Source organism: Pteropus medius, unplaced genomic scaffold, assembly GCF_902729225.1.
Source record: "Pteropus medius unplaced genomic scaffold, Ma_sr-lr_union100, whole genome shotgun sequence".
Lineage (NCBI taxonomy): Eukaryota > Metazoa > Chordata > Mammalia > Chiroptera > Pteropodidae > Pteropus > Pteropus medius.
The window spans coordinates 723,393-735,963 of NW_024352949.1; the positions used below are offsets into that span (position 1 = coordinate 723,393).

Sequence of the window (12,571 nt, forward strand, 5' to 3'; positions counted from 1 at the left end):
AGGGTTCTACTTCCTTTTAGTTTAATTTAATTCTCTTTTAAATCCAAATAAATGCCTAACTGGTGAATTGAGCAGAGGTCCGATACTATGTTGGGGTACCCTTGGAAGCCTCAGGACCTCCTAACTACCCACCCCTAAGATTCTCCTCATCCAGCCTGACAGTGAATGTAGCACAGACCTCACACTCTATCTTTCCTTGCAGGAGAGGAAGTAGACTGGAGATACGTATCTTGGAATCATGAACCTACAGGCAGTTTTTAAAACCATGAGGCTGAATGATCGGCAAGGAAGCAGTGAAACTGAGGACCAAGATCAGAGCTGTGGAGGTGGCCTGGGAAACACGTAGCTGAGGAAAGGAGCAAAAGCTGCCCAGGAAGTAGAAGGAGAGCCAAGAGTGTCCGAGAACCAGTGACAAAAGAGACTGCAGAAGGAGTGATCAACTGAGCCATTGTGGACAGACTGCGACAGAGAAACCTGGCACAGGCGTCTTATCACAGCAAGTGACACTGTTTTTGAAGGCTCCAAAACATGTAGCACCTCACTCTATCAACATGCAGGGGGAAAGCAATGGAGCGGTAAACATCATTCCACTACACTATTTACATACACATTTTTAATAACTATATTTTACTGAAAATTATTGTACTCTGTGTACTATGCTTAAGAATTCAATTAAGTTCTTCTCGCAATCCTGTAAAGTGGGCAGGGAACACAAGACTGAGAAAGGTTCCCTCAGAAGTGCCCTCTCTTATTTAGCAGCTATCTTATGTCAAAATTGGAAGTGGAGGATTCTCCTGCTTTAACTTAGCCCTAACAGTAGCAGGTACCTATCTGAGTAATATTTTCCAAAAGGAAATCCTGAGACCGAGTACAGAAGAATGAAAGCTGGTTAAATATTCATATCCTGACTTTTACAATAAAGAGTAAGTTACCAATATTTAAATGTTTACCAAATTTCCAAGTGTTTTTAAAGAATCCTATGTCCTCTTTAAAAAAAAAAAAAACTGAGCACTGTATACAGTAGGAAAGAGTAAAATATTAACAAATGTAGAATGCCCATTTTGATTTCTTACAGTAGAGAGGATATAAGTGCCATGACAAATCAAAACTGAAAAAGGATTTATTTAAGATTACACAAAACACTCACATGTTTTCTCTCAGTAAGATACCGAAGAATAAGGCCCAAAACCTCTGCCGCTGCCACATACACCTCTTTATATTTTATAAAGGACATATTATTGACCAAAGCTTGAAAGTATCTATAACAAATATAGAAAATAAATATGCATAAAATAATCCATTCTGTTACCTGACAGCAATTATAACAATTTTATTCCTCGTGCCATATAAATAGCACAAATTGAGAAAACACAAACATAAAACGTGATCTGAATTATCTGTACAGATATATATCTGAAGATGTATTTAAGGCTCTGACTTGACCAGGAAGAAACATGAAAGCCAGTTCATCACACAGGGCCTGCTATATCCCCCCAAAAAACCCCCGAAAAACAAACAAACACAATGCTGGATACTATAAAACTATAGTGAAAAAGACGTTATTATCTAAGATCATGATTTACTGACTTCCTCTTAAAGCCATCTACTATGACAGAGAAGGACATAAAACAATGAAAAAGAGACTGAGTGCGAGTGCAGTGCCCCCAGATTTTGTGCGCAGAGGAGAGGGACTTTTCACTTTCAGCCTCACAGTGGCTCTGTAAGGTTTTCACTGGGGAAACCAGAGCTCAAAAAAGTAGCTTGTCTAAAAATAAGCTATTTCCTGGTGAATCTGCGTTGAGCAACAACAGGTGGCTGGTAGAGAGGACCAACTACATGGAACCACTTTCAAAGAAACAGGAAAAGCATGGAAGGGACATGGTGAAATCTATGCAGAACCATGATATAAACACTGACTTTTTAAAAATCCTAAAATAGTAGGACAATGAAGTACCTTTTGGTGCTATTAACAAAATTATCTTAATAAAGCCCCTCCCCTTCATACTTAGGGCCTGCACCCACCCCCACCTGTGAAGGGCCCTAATAGAGGAAGAAACAGTGTGGCTGCAGCTAAGCCAAAAAGCACAGTAACATGGCAGGCAGCACAAGGTCCAGGGAGTCCTCGCTTCATGGTCATTACCCTATAATGAATGGTCTCAAGAGAGCTGAGTTGCTTTCAGGGGTAAATGTTGAAAATGTCAGTTTAGAAAATAAGAAAGAAAATATTTAATTCTCAAAATGTACATGAAAATATTACACTAATTTTTAAAAGCTCACCCTTCCTCATTTGCTCTATTAACATATTTTTTCTCCCAAATGATCTCTAAACCTAACTAATTTTAGGTAGAAATATTTTTAACATGGGTTTTAGCCTGTACGTTTATCAAAATTAAACCATAATCCAGTCTATTTCCAATTCAGGAATACTTTAACCTAAAAAGAAATCAAAGCAAAAACTATGACACTTACTTTATACTCTCTATGCCACATACTGGATCGTAGGGAGGCAAGTTATTGGCCATTACAATACCTAATAATTGAATTCCTACTGAATTGTCTTTAGAATTAGGATCTTTACTGGAAAACTTTTCAAATATTAAGCTGAAATGTAAACGTAAAAGAAAAGTACAGATTATCATATAATAAAAGAAGCAGCAGGAAGACAAATATAAAATTTTCTACAGCTAAATTTCAGGGTAAGAAATACCTTTTCTCTTCCCATATCTAACACCCTTCTTGTTAATAGCCCATCTTCTTTGTTCACATTCAGGTTATTCTAGCTTTGGAACACAGCCAGTTTTATATCTTCCTATAATTATTTACCCCAATTCTCCCTTACTTGATAGTAAAACCTTCTGAAAGTCTTAGCTGGCCTTGGGCAGTGCTAAAAGAAATCAGAGAAAAGTCCTGCAGTCCACCCTGGGCTGGTACAGTCAAGGGCAGAGCACATTCCACATGCTCTGTGCTGGAAGAAAGCCAGGGCTGAGTCGACAGACAGGGCAGAGGCTACCTGGAGGTGATGACCTGTCCACAAATGCTTCTAGTGTCAAACTTTGGAGATTGTGATTTTATGAGTAGCAGCAATATACTCTTACAAAATTATTCTATTTCAAATTATATTACTCCTCCATTTCAAGTAATTACATTTCATTGTAATCACTATTTATGACATTCTACATTTAAAAAATTTCTAATGATACTGCAAAATCTAGTAAATTTATACCTGTAAGGAATGGATAAGCAATCCTTCCAGCATTCAACAAGGGTTTTTATAATTTCAAGGTTGTGACTAAACACAGCTCTTCTTTGATGAAAAACATGCTTCATTAGGAAATGAAGCAATCGATTTGCCAACACTTCATCTTTAGGAACCCCCTGAAATGGTATAGAAATTCTATATTAATATGTAGCATTCCATTCTGAAAAAGCATTTTTAAATCCAAAAGTCTATTTATGAAAGAGATGTGGCATTTTACTGAGGAATCCAGCTCCTGCTTAGATTTTCAGGTGCGACCACGGAAAGTTATAAAGGCTTTACTGACAGGCCTCAAAAGGGAAAGCTGGAAGTAGAGAGGCTGGCAAAATAAATGCCAAAAAAACCCAGGGGCTTCAATCACAGAGGAGTTTTCATAACCTCACATTCAGGGCCTACTGACATTTATTTGACATATATATACTCTTAATAAATCAATTATCTAGCTTCCAAGCTCCTAGCAGGTAAAAGCAACAAACAAAAAAGCAAACACTGACAGCAGTACCACAGCAATATAACAATTAATGCTAAAAATGATCACTCTAAGTCATTAAGAGGAGTTTGAACTATTTATTATATACTCAACAAAGAACTGATAGACTACTTACTATAGGAGTAGCTAATCCTGTCCATGAAAGAACAGTAACCACTATCTCAACCACCATATAGTGAATTCCTTCTCCTCCACTGTTTTCGGAAAAAACCAGCTGCAGCAAGGGACTAAGCCAGTACTTTGCATAAGGGCGAAAGACCTAGTAGAGAATTTTAAAAATTGTTTTAAAAGTCAAATATCAAATATTGTTTTAAATAACTGAAATATTAATCCAGAAACTTCCATCAGCTAAAATTTTATATTACGACGACCTAAATCCAAAACAGGTATAAATTCCAACAATTACCCTGCTTAATCAGATCAAATTCTCTGTTGAATGCTCTCCTCATGGGCCCCTGAAACCTCAATTCGATGGAAATAGATTTATTATTAATGTTTTCTTTGCTTAAAATCTTTCTGATATACCTATGCTCATAGAAATCAAAATATTCTATATCGACCTTATCCTATATGAATCATATGTAGCTTTAGAGAATTCAAATTTTATTTTACTCCAATGCACAGAGTATATGAAAAATTAGAATATGCAAATTAGGTAGGTGCACGTGGCTAATTTTTTTTCATTTCTTCTTGTATTACGGAAGTCATTCTGTTAGAGACTTCACATACCCAAGACTCTGAAATCTAAATAAAATGTATCTATATACTAAATTCCATTTAGTTCATTTTAGAAATTGTTATTTTGATTCAAAAAGGCAGACTAAAGTACAATTCAAGCTATCTTCTTAACCTTTGCCACCTTTTTTAAAAATGTTTTCTCAGGGATTTCTCATCTACTTTCACAGCTTAAATCTATGTGGTCTCAAGTCTTTTTTATGCACCTCTGTAAGTAAAAAAATATTTGAACACTCTCCATGTTATATCTATTGGTTTCTTTGTAAATTATAAATGCAAACTTATTTATTATTAAAACATAATAGATAAATTTAAAGGATGAAATTTTTAAAATAAATGTAAATACAAATTCTAGTCTTTCTTCCATAAAACAGATTGTCTTGAACATCTCCTTCTGGAAACCAATGCCCTGATCATTCCAGAGCCCCAGATATGAACAGTGCTCCAGGGACATCTCTCAGTGATGTCTCAGAGGCACCTCACATCTACATGAATTCAGCAGGCTTCCTTGTCAAACTACACACCCACACCCAGCCTACCAAGAATAACCCAAACACAAAAACACCAGTTCCTTTTTTGCTAGCCATAAAGTCAACACTTATAGGAATGTGTGCTAGAAATCACATGTAACCCTTAGTGTTTGAGTTGAACTGAGTTCCCTAAAAGAATACTGAAGTCCTAACTTCCAGTACCTGTAAATGTGAACTTATTTAGAAATGGAATCTTTGAAGACTATCAAGAGAAGTCACTGAGGGCCCTAATCCAATAAGTATCCTTATTAAAAGGGTAAATTTGTACATATGAGAGTCTGAGAGGGAAGACAATGTGAAAGCTCATGGAGAAGACTATCTATATGCTGAGAAATACCGGAGGCCACTATAAGCCGGAAGAGAGGCCTGAAACAGATTTTCCCTCATAGCTTTCAAAAAGAACCAACCCTACCAACACCTCGACCTCAAACTTTTGGCTTCCAGTTTGTCACTTAAGCCATCTAGTTCTGTGGTACCTCTGATATTGCAACCCTAGGAGTTAGAAACCAAGCATGACCTTGAGAAACACGGGCCCTGCTACAGTCTCAGGTCAGCCCTCATGACCATCTCCCAACAGCCTTGTGGCCTTCGGCTCACATTTGCAGTGTTGCCTAGAAGGACCTTCTGTGGAGCCACGTGGATCATGTCACTCTACCTAGAACCCTTCAGTGGCTCCCTACCAGTCAACAAATAGGCTGGATCCTCTGTATGGACATGAAGGCCTGGCTCAGCTCATCTGCCACACAGACATGTAGTCATACCATTTACACTTTTCTTCTGGACCATGTAACCATGGTCTGTGTATTCAGTGCAGATGTACTTGGCTCTCTCAGGGCCCATCTCTGCTCACACTGCTGCTTCTATGCAGAACGTAAACTCTCACTGTTACAACACTTAGCTCAAGGGCTCTCTCGAATATCTATCCTAACTCCCACTGGTGGAGGATGATCCTCCCTAACACAGTACTGTATATAGACCAACTGATAAATTCAGCAACTTTCTGAGTTGGCTTTTTTCATATAAAGTTAACAGGAATAATTTTACCACCTGCTCTGCTACTATTAACCAAGAAGGTTGGCTGCCATAACAAAGTTATGTACTTATAAAAAGATCACTTTTAACTCAATAGAAGTTAATTTACATGTTTTAAAAGAAAATGATACAAGGATGATGTTGAACAAATACATATAATTGGCTAATTTATTCAGAGAACAAAAATATTATGCTCTATTCCTTTACATCTTTGTTTGTTGTGGATTTTTTTTAAGTAGTTGCACATAACTGCAAAAATGTTTAAAGAAATAATAAATGACTTACTTCTTCTGTATTAATAACAAGCTTGGCTATGAAGAGACGAATATTTAATGACACCGATGGATTTCCTAGTTTGTCATGAAGAAATTTCATCCAAGGAGGAAGATTTCTTGGCACTGAACCCTAAAATGATACCCTCAAAATTACCTTAAAAAGCAGAATAAAATAACTTCACATTTTGAGACAAGGGTGACCAAGTAAAACATGAGCAACAAAATAATGTTTATCTGACATGGAATTTGATTTAGTCTTTGATATTAAATGTTCACTTTTAGTATGATACCAATGAATAATATTAAGTGAGACAATATAAGATTAGCAGAAAAAAGACCTCTTCTTCTTTAGGCAGGATTTGATTTCTTTGCATGTGCTTAATCAGGGCTGTCATGGTTGCCATACATTCATGTTGATTGAGTTCATCCATCTCTAATTCCAGGATATCATCTTGAATAATGGGGTCTTTATGCTCCTATGAAAAGGGAAGAATCAGATTATGCAGAGTACAATTAAAATTTCAGTTTATATAATATTCTGATTTTAGGCGTAATACCATGAAACACACACTTAGGTAACAATGATAATTTGGTAATAATATCAAACACGCTTGGTATGTTTTCTTATTAAACAACTGAAAAAATAAACAGGACCTCATGTCTTCCTACATTCTAGATGTATATTTCCAATCTGACCCTTGTGTACGTTGTCACTCCCTTGGGGTCACACTCAGGTCATAGCATCCATGCAGACATGTGCTGCTTTGTACAAACAGCAAGATCTTTTCAAATGTGTCTTGGAGGCCCCAGAAGCCTCAATACCTTGAGAGTAATAACTTTTAGTTGCCACTTTATGGAGAAAGTGCAGCTCTGAAGTATTATTATAAGACACGTGGTTGCCTATTTTTTTTCCTCAATAAATTGAAAAAAAGTTTTTCTCTGAAAATCTTTGTAAAGTCCTTAATTTGTGTTGAAATTTTAATCAATAGAACAAAACTTTACAACCATTCTTGATTCTAAAATACTCTGAGAAAATACAGCAGTGATAATCACTTTATAAATGTAATGAACTGAGGTTTGACATATACATACACTAAATTTTATACACACACATACACATACACACACACACATAGGGTTGAATAATTTGGTATTTTCTAGCACAGATCATTTCCAGGAAAAATAGACTTAGAGAAAATATTTGGACAATTACTAAGTACTTGCAGAGACTGAATAGAAAGAGAAATAAAAATGGCCCTAGATAATTTCTGTAATTCTGTCTGCTCTGGTGGCAGGAACGATTCCAGAATATCACTTCCCTAGATGGACAGTATTTGGAAACGTACTCCTCTTAAAACTGCTGTACCCATGGTCTATCCCCCCAAATATAATGCATAATTTCTATAAAATCGGGGTTTTAAAAATGATAGGAAATAGTGTTATATTTTAGTAACAGCAGGACTAAATAACATTGAAACAATAAATTTCATGCACAATCAAGGTTACATGAGACAATAAAAAATTCAGTAAGCCATAAAATCAATCACAGCAATCTTAATGTTAAAGGATTAATTATGTTATTTGACTGTATTCAGATCTACTCAACAACGTTTTTACTCAGAATCACTGTATCTCAAGATGTTGCTCACAAGGACTGAATGAATCTAAAACTGGAGATTTGGGTCATGCAATCAGATAGAAGGCAAGAGTAGTGAACCCAAGATGCCTTGCTATAAGTGGTCTATTAATAAAATCTCACTGAACAGTGCAACCATAATAGAACAAGTCACATTTTTTTATTACCCAGCGCAGATGATCTCAGTGAAAGAACTATTGAATGGTCTTCCCTTTGAAGCATTCGTTTAAAAAGAGAGGAACCAACTTTAGGGGCAACATAAAGCATAGTCAAGCTCAATTTTAAAAATACGTTATTCCTCCGTTCCTCTTTCTCAGGCTGGGGCTTAGATCTTGGAAAATTCTCCAAATTAATACTGTTCTCTGAAGACTACTGACAGAGAAGTGGCTTCCTCTGTAACAAGGAAGCCCTCTTCCTTTACAAATGCTAATAATATTCTTAAATATGTAAAATGTGATCACCCGTCTTCGAAAAGGACCAGTGGTAGATTTAGGGTCTTGGTATGAATAGCTCTGAACTCCAGTTGAGAAATCAAATTGACTCATTTCCTCACTCAGGCTACTGTCTGCCCAATATGACAAGGAAGATATATAATGAGGACCACCTGAAATATAAATAAAAAGAAAATACATTTATTCAATATATTAAGAAATGTATTTCTCTAAGCTCGAATGATATTAAAAGAATACTGTTAACTAAAGCTTTTCATCAAGCCTATGATTCTCAACTTATATCCAGATTAACAAAGCAAAAAGGAAATCAGGAAAAGATCGCCTTTTGTTTTCTCATTATTGAGAAGTTATTTTCTATTGTCATGGACAAAGAAATTAAGTTAAACTGGATCCAAGTTTTGAATATGATATTAAAAGAATTTCTTTTTATTTAAAATTTACATGATGTACATTTTGCCCATAAAGTTTAACATAAGTGTGGAAAAAGATATAACTGAAAAATAACATCTTAAATACATAAGAGACTTGGAAAACTGGTCCAAATGTTATCCTCAAATTGAGAAAACAAAGCTACGCAGAAAAATTAAGCAGAAAATTGAAACAAGGAGTATCTGGATAGAGAGAGATTTAATTTTAAGTAGAGGCCAGGGGGAATGTCCTTCAGGAGTTGGCATTAAATAAAATGTCATGAACCATGCTGCTATCTGGGGCCAAGTTTATTCCAGGCTGAGAGAGTATCTTGTGCAAATGCCCAGAGGCAAAAGTGAGCCAGTCCTACAGGCACAGACAAGAGGATGGGCAGCCTGAGTAGCTCTGCCTTGAGGAAGGTGGGAGATGATGCGGGCTTTGGAACAGAGAAGTGGCAGGATGGAATTTGTATTTTAACATAGATTTTTAAATAATATACATACATAATAATCCATATACAAACAAATATCAAGCCAATCTTGCATTTTTTAAAAAAGGTATACCATGTCTGAGCCCCCTTTGGCCACTTAGAGATCTTTCTATGCAATGAAAGTATAGTTAATTGCATTTCTTTCAAGATACAATTCAACTGATCGCTTAAAAAAACTTCAAACTCAATTTCAATGTTTTAGGGTACTTAAGTATTTTCCTTTATGTAACAAATACCAATCATCAGAATCTTTCTCATCATGTTCAAAACATCCTACCTGAATCCCCATTTGCTGCTTCCCTGGCTTCTTTCCTAATTTCAATGTACCTTTTCTTTCTTTCCATAGGAACCTATTAGGCAGACCAAACACACAATTTAAAACTTTAGAATCATGGTTACATGTTTTCTATTTATTAGTAATCTGGCAAAAACTCCAAAATTAATTATTAAATTTTTAAACAAAACTTTTATCAAACTTAAAAACATTAAAAAATATCCACAAGGAAATATCCTTTAAGGAAAGCTTTTCCCACAGATTCCCACAGAACCCCAGAGGAGCACGTGCCTCCCTTTCTGGGCTTTGGGATACAATGTGTGCTAAGCTCTAACAGCCACATGCCTGGAATACCAATAATTTGTACTTAACCTGTGAGCCTCAGTTTCTTCAACTATATGGTTATGATATATTATAGCGCCTTATGGTGCTGTTGTGAAGTTTAGAAGCAACATATAGCAAGTGTCTGAATGCTTAATAAACCAGCATTTTGTTTTTTAGTTCTTTGAATGTGTGCCTAGAAAAAAGTTACCAATCTTGTGCCAAAAGGGCACAAGGCAAAAAGCGACCATTTATATGAACTGGTGAACCACTAAGACATGGTCGAGGTCAATAGCTGTGAAGAGGTACGTGAATGATAGCTCCTGGCCCAACCTCACATTTCCAATGGGCTGGGAAAGACTGCATCCACACTCTTTCCACCAATTGCTTAGGCTGGCATATCAAACTTAGCTTGGCTAAAATCAAGCTCGTCACATTTGCCAGAGTAAGTTTTGCAATTATCCCCATGACCTCTGTACATGGCATCCCATTATCCTGCCAAATAACTGAACCAAGGCCACAGGGTCATAATTCTGTACCCAATGAATTGCAATTTCATTGACCAGAAGAATTTACTCAGAAAACAACTGCTAGAATTTGTCCTAACAGCTCCTTTTACTGGCATTTCTTTCCTTTACTAGTCAAGAAAGGGAAAAATCGAGTTTGATGAATTTCATTATAGTTGCCTTTTTGTTGTAGTTGCCTCAGATTGAAATACTGGAACTTGCCAGTTTTTGTAGTTCAAAGCAGACTTGAATACTGGAAATTTAATATGCTGGCATAATGCATATTTTTCTCTATAAGCACTTGGTAAGATTTTTTTAAACTTAGAAACAGCAATGAAAAATTTCACTCACCTCAACTTCTACAGGAAATGTATAGCAGCGCTTCAGGTCTATCAGATTTTCAAAAATAAGCAAGTTCTGTGAATCCAAAGAATCACATAAAAATATCTGAATAGTGGAGTCCTTATTACTGATGCTACTACAAAAATGATGCTACTTAATAACTCACTGAGAAGCACTTCAGCTTTATATATATGAGGAACTAAAAGAACTACATCTATAATAATATAAGATACAAATTACAATATAACTTTAATTGATCTAATCTAACTTTTGAAATCCTATAATGACAACAACAGTGTACACCTGAGGAATGGCTTACCTTTTCTGGTTTTTCACTAAACAGAAAACCTTGGTAAAATTTTAATTCGTTGAAGATACAGCAAATAACAGAAATGGCACAGTTGTATGCAGCACAATGGTAAAGTCTTCTCCTCTCCAGCAACTGATTCTCACCAGCCATGTTCTCTGTAAATGCATCATAACACAATCTGCGGTGGAGATGAGGTAAAAAATTAATTTGTGTAACAGGGAAATCGTTGCTCAAGTTCAACAATGCCAGACAACAGGATCTCAATTCAGTTCAGCCTTTTCTGAGTGTCAGGTTTGTGCCCAACATAGTACTAGGCACTGGGAACAGAAGACTAGCAAGTCACTGTGCCCATACACATCTCAAGTCAAAGGTCATGTCCATGGTTTTCATCATACTGCAGTAAGCACAGTGATAGCAACAAGCACAGTAAGATAAGAGATGTAAGCACGGAGGACAGAAGTTCAGCCTCAGGAGCCAAAAAAGGTTTTAAGAGAAAAATCAGAGTTTCGAATTATAAATTAGCCCAAGAAAAAATGTACACAGTCATTTATAAGTTATTATCACTTATAAAAAGGGAGACGCCATATGGTATGTTCAGAGGATGAAATGAGCAGTGCCTAGCAGTGAGTGAAAGGTACAGAGCGGTGCATTCCTAGAAGAGCTTGTCTACCATACTAAGGAGCTTGGACTTCATCTTATAGGCCAAGGTCACCAAACCATGCTCTGGTGACCAAGCATTTTTGAAAATAGTTTTCTTGGAATATAGCCATGCCCATTAATTTACATAGTGTTTATGGCTGATTTCACAGTATAGTGTGGTAGTTGCAACTGAGACCAGATGGCCCGCAAACCCCAAAATAGTTACTATCAGGCTCTTTGCAGAAAAAGTTTGTCCACCCTACTACTGAAGATGGAAGGGTTTTAGACAGAGAAGTTAAACAATCGGGTTCGTATTACAACTATATTATTATTATTATGGCAGCAGTATGGAAAACTGAGAAAGACAAGCCTAGGAGCAGGAGAATTATAAAGGATAATGCAGTGGTTCAGCAAAGAACACCAGATGCTACGACACAGCTGTATGAAGGCGGAATGAAATAAGGCCACTGCTTTCAGAAATACTGAGGAGATAAAATCTACCCAATCTGCCAACCACTAGGGCGTGCATCAAGGTTGGAGAGATGAAGATGAAGAAGGAATAAAATACAATTCCCAAGTCTCTTGTTTATGCAAATGAGTGAACAGTGATGTCATTCACTGAAGAGGTAAAGTAAGGACTAGAAGACCAGGAAAGTAACAATGCATTTGTTCTACGTATGCAAAATGAGACGTGGCAGAATATCTACTGAGAAGAAACTTCATTATAAGGCTGGTTTTAGAGAAAACGTATTTGATTACTTTGTGTTTTATACAATGCCTGCTTAAAGGTATTTTTACGCTCCTTTTAATTTCAAATGATGGTCAGAAAAATTAAAATACACTAATCCTGTCTGTAAATCATTCCACTAAAAATA

The 12,571-nt window shown here is 36.3% G+C and overlaps 1 protein-coding gene across 6 annotated transcripts in view; it reads right to left on the bottom strand.

Annotated features, from left to right (window-relative positions):
- PRKDC (protein kinase, DNA-activated, catalytic subunit) overlaps positions 1-12,571 on the bottom strand; it is a 193,347-nt gene that overhangs the window by 71,870 nt on the left and 108,906 nt on the right. For all 6 annotated transcript variants that reach the window (XM_039850423.1, XM_039850421.1, XM_039850422.1 and 3 more), the window contains 10 exons: positions 11,067-11,235; positions 10,757-10,822; positions 9,582-9,654; positions 8,416-8,558; positions 6,657-6,794; positions 6,329-6,448; positions 3,862-4,005; positions 3,224-3,375; positions 2,470-2,601; positions 1,148-1,259 (listed from right to left, as the gene is read on the bottom strand). In XM_039850423.1, the coding sequence (XP_039706357.1) occupies positions 1,148-1,259; positions 2,470-2,601; positions 3,224-3,375; positions 3,862-4,005; positions 6,329-6,448; positions 6,657-6,794; positions 8,416-8,558; positions 9,582-9,654; positions 10,757-10,822; positions 11,067-11,235 (1,249 nt within the window). The remainder of the gene's footprint in view (positions 1-1,147; positions 1,260-2,469; positions 2,602-3,223; positions 3,376-3,861; positions 4,006-6,328; positions 6,449-6,656; positions 6,795-8,415; positions 8,559-9,581; positions 9,655-10,756; positions 10,823-11,066; positions 11,236-12,571) is intronic.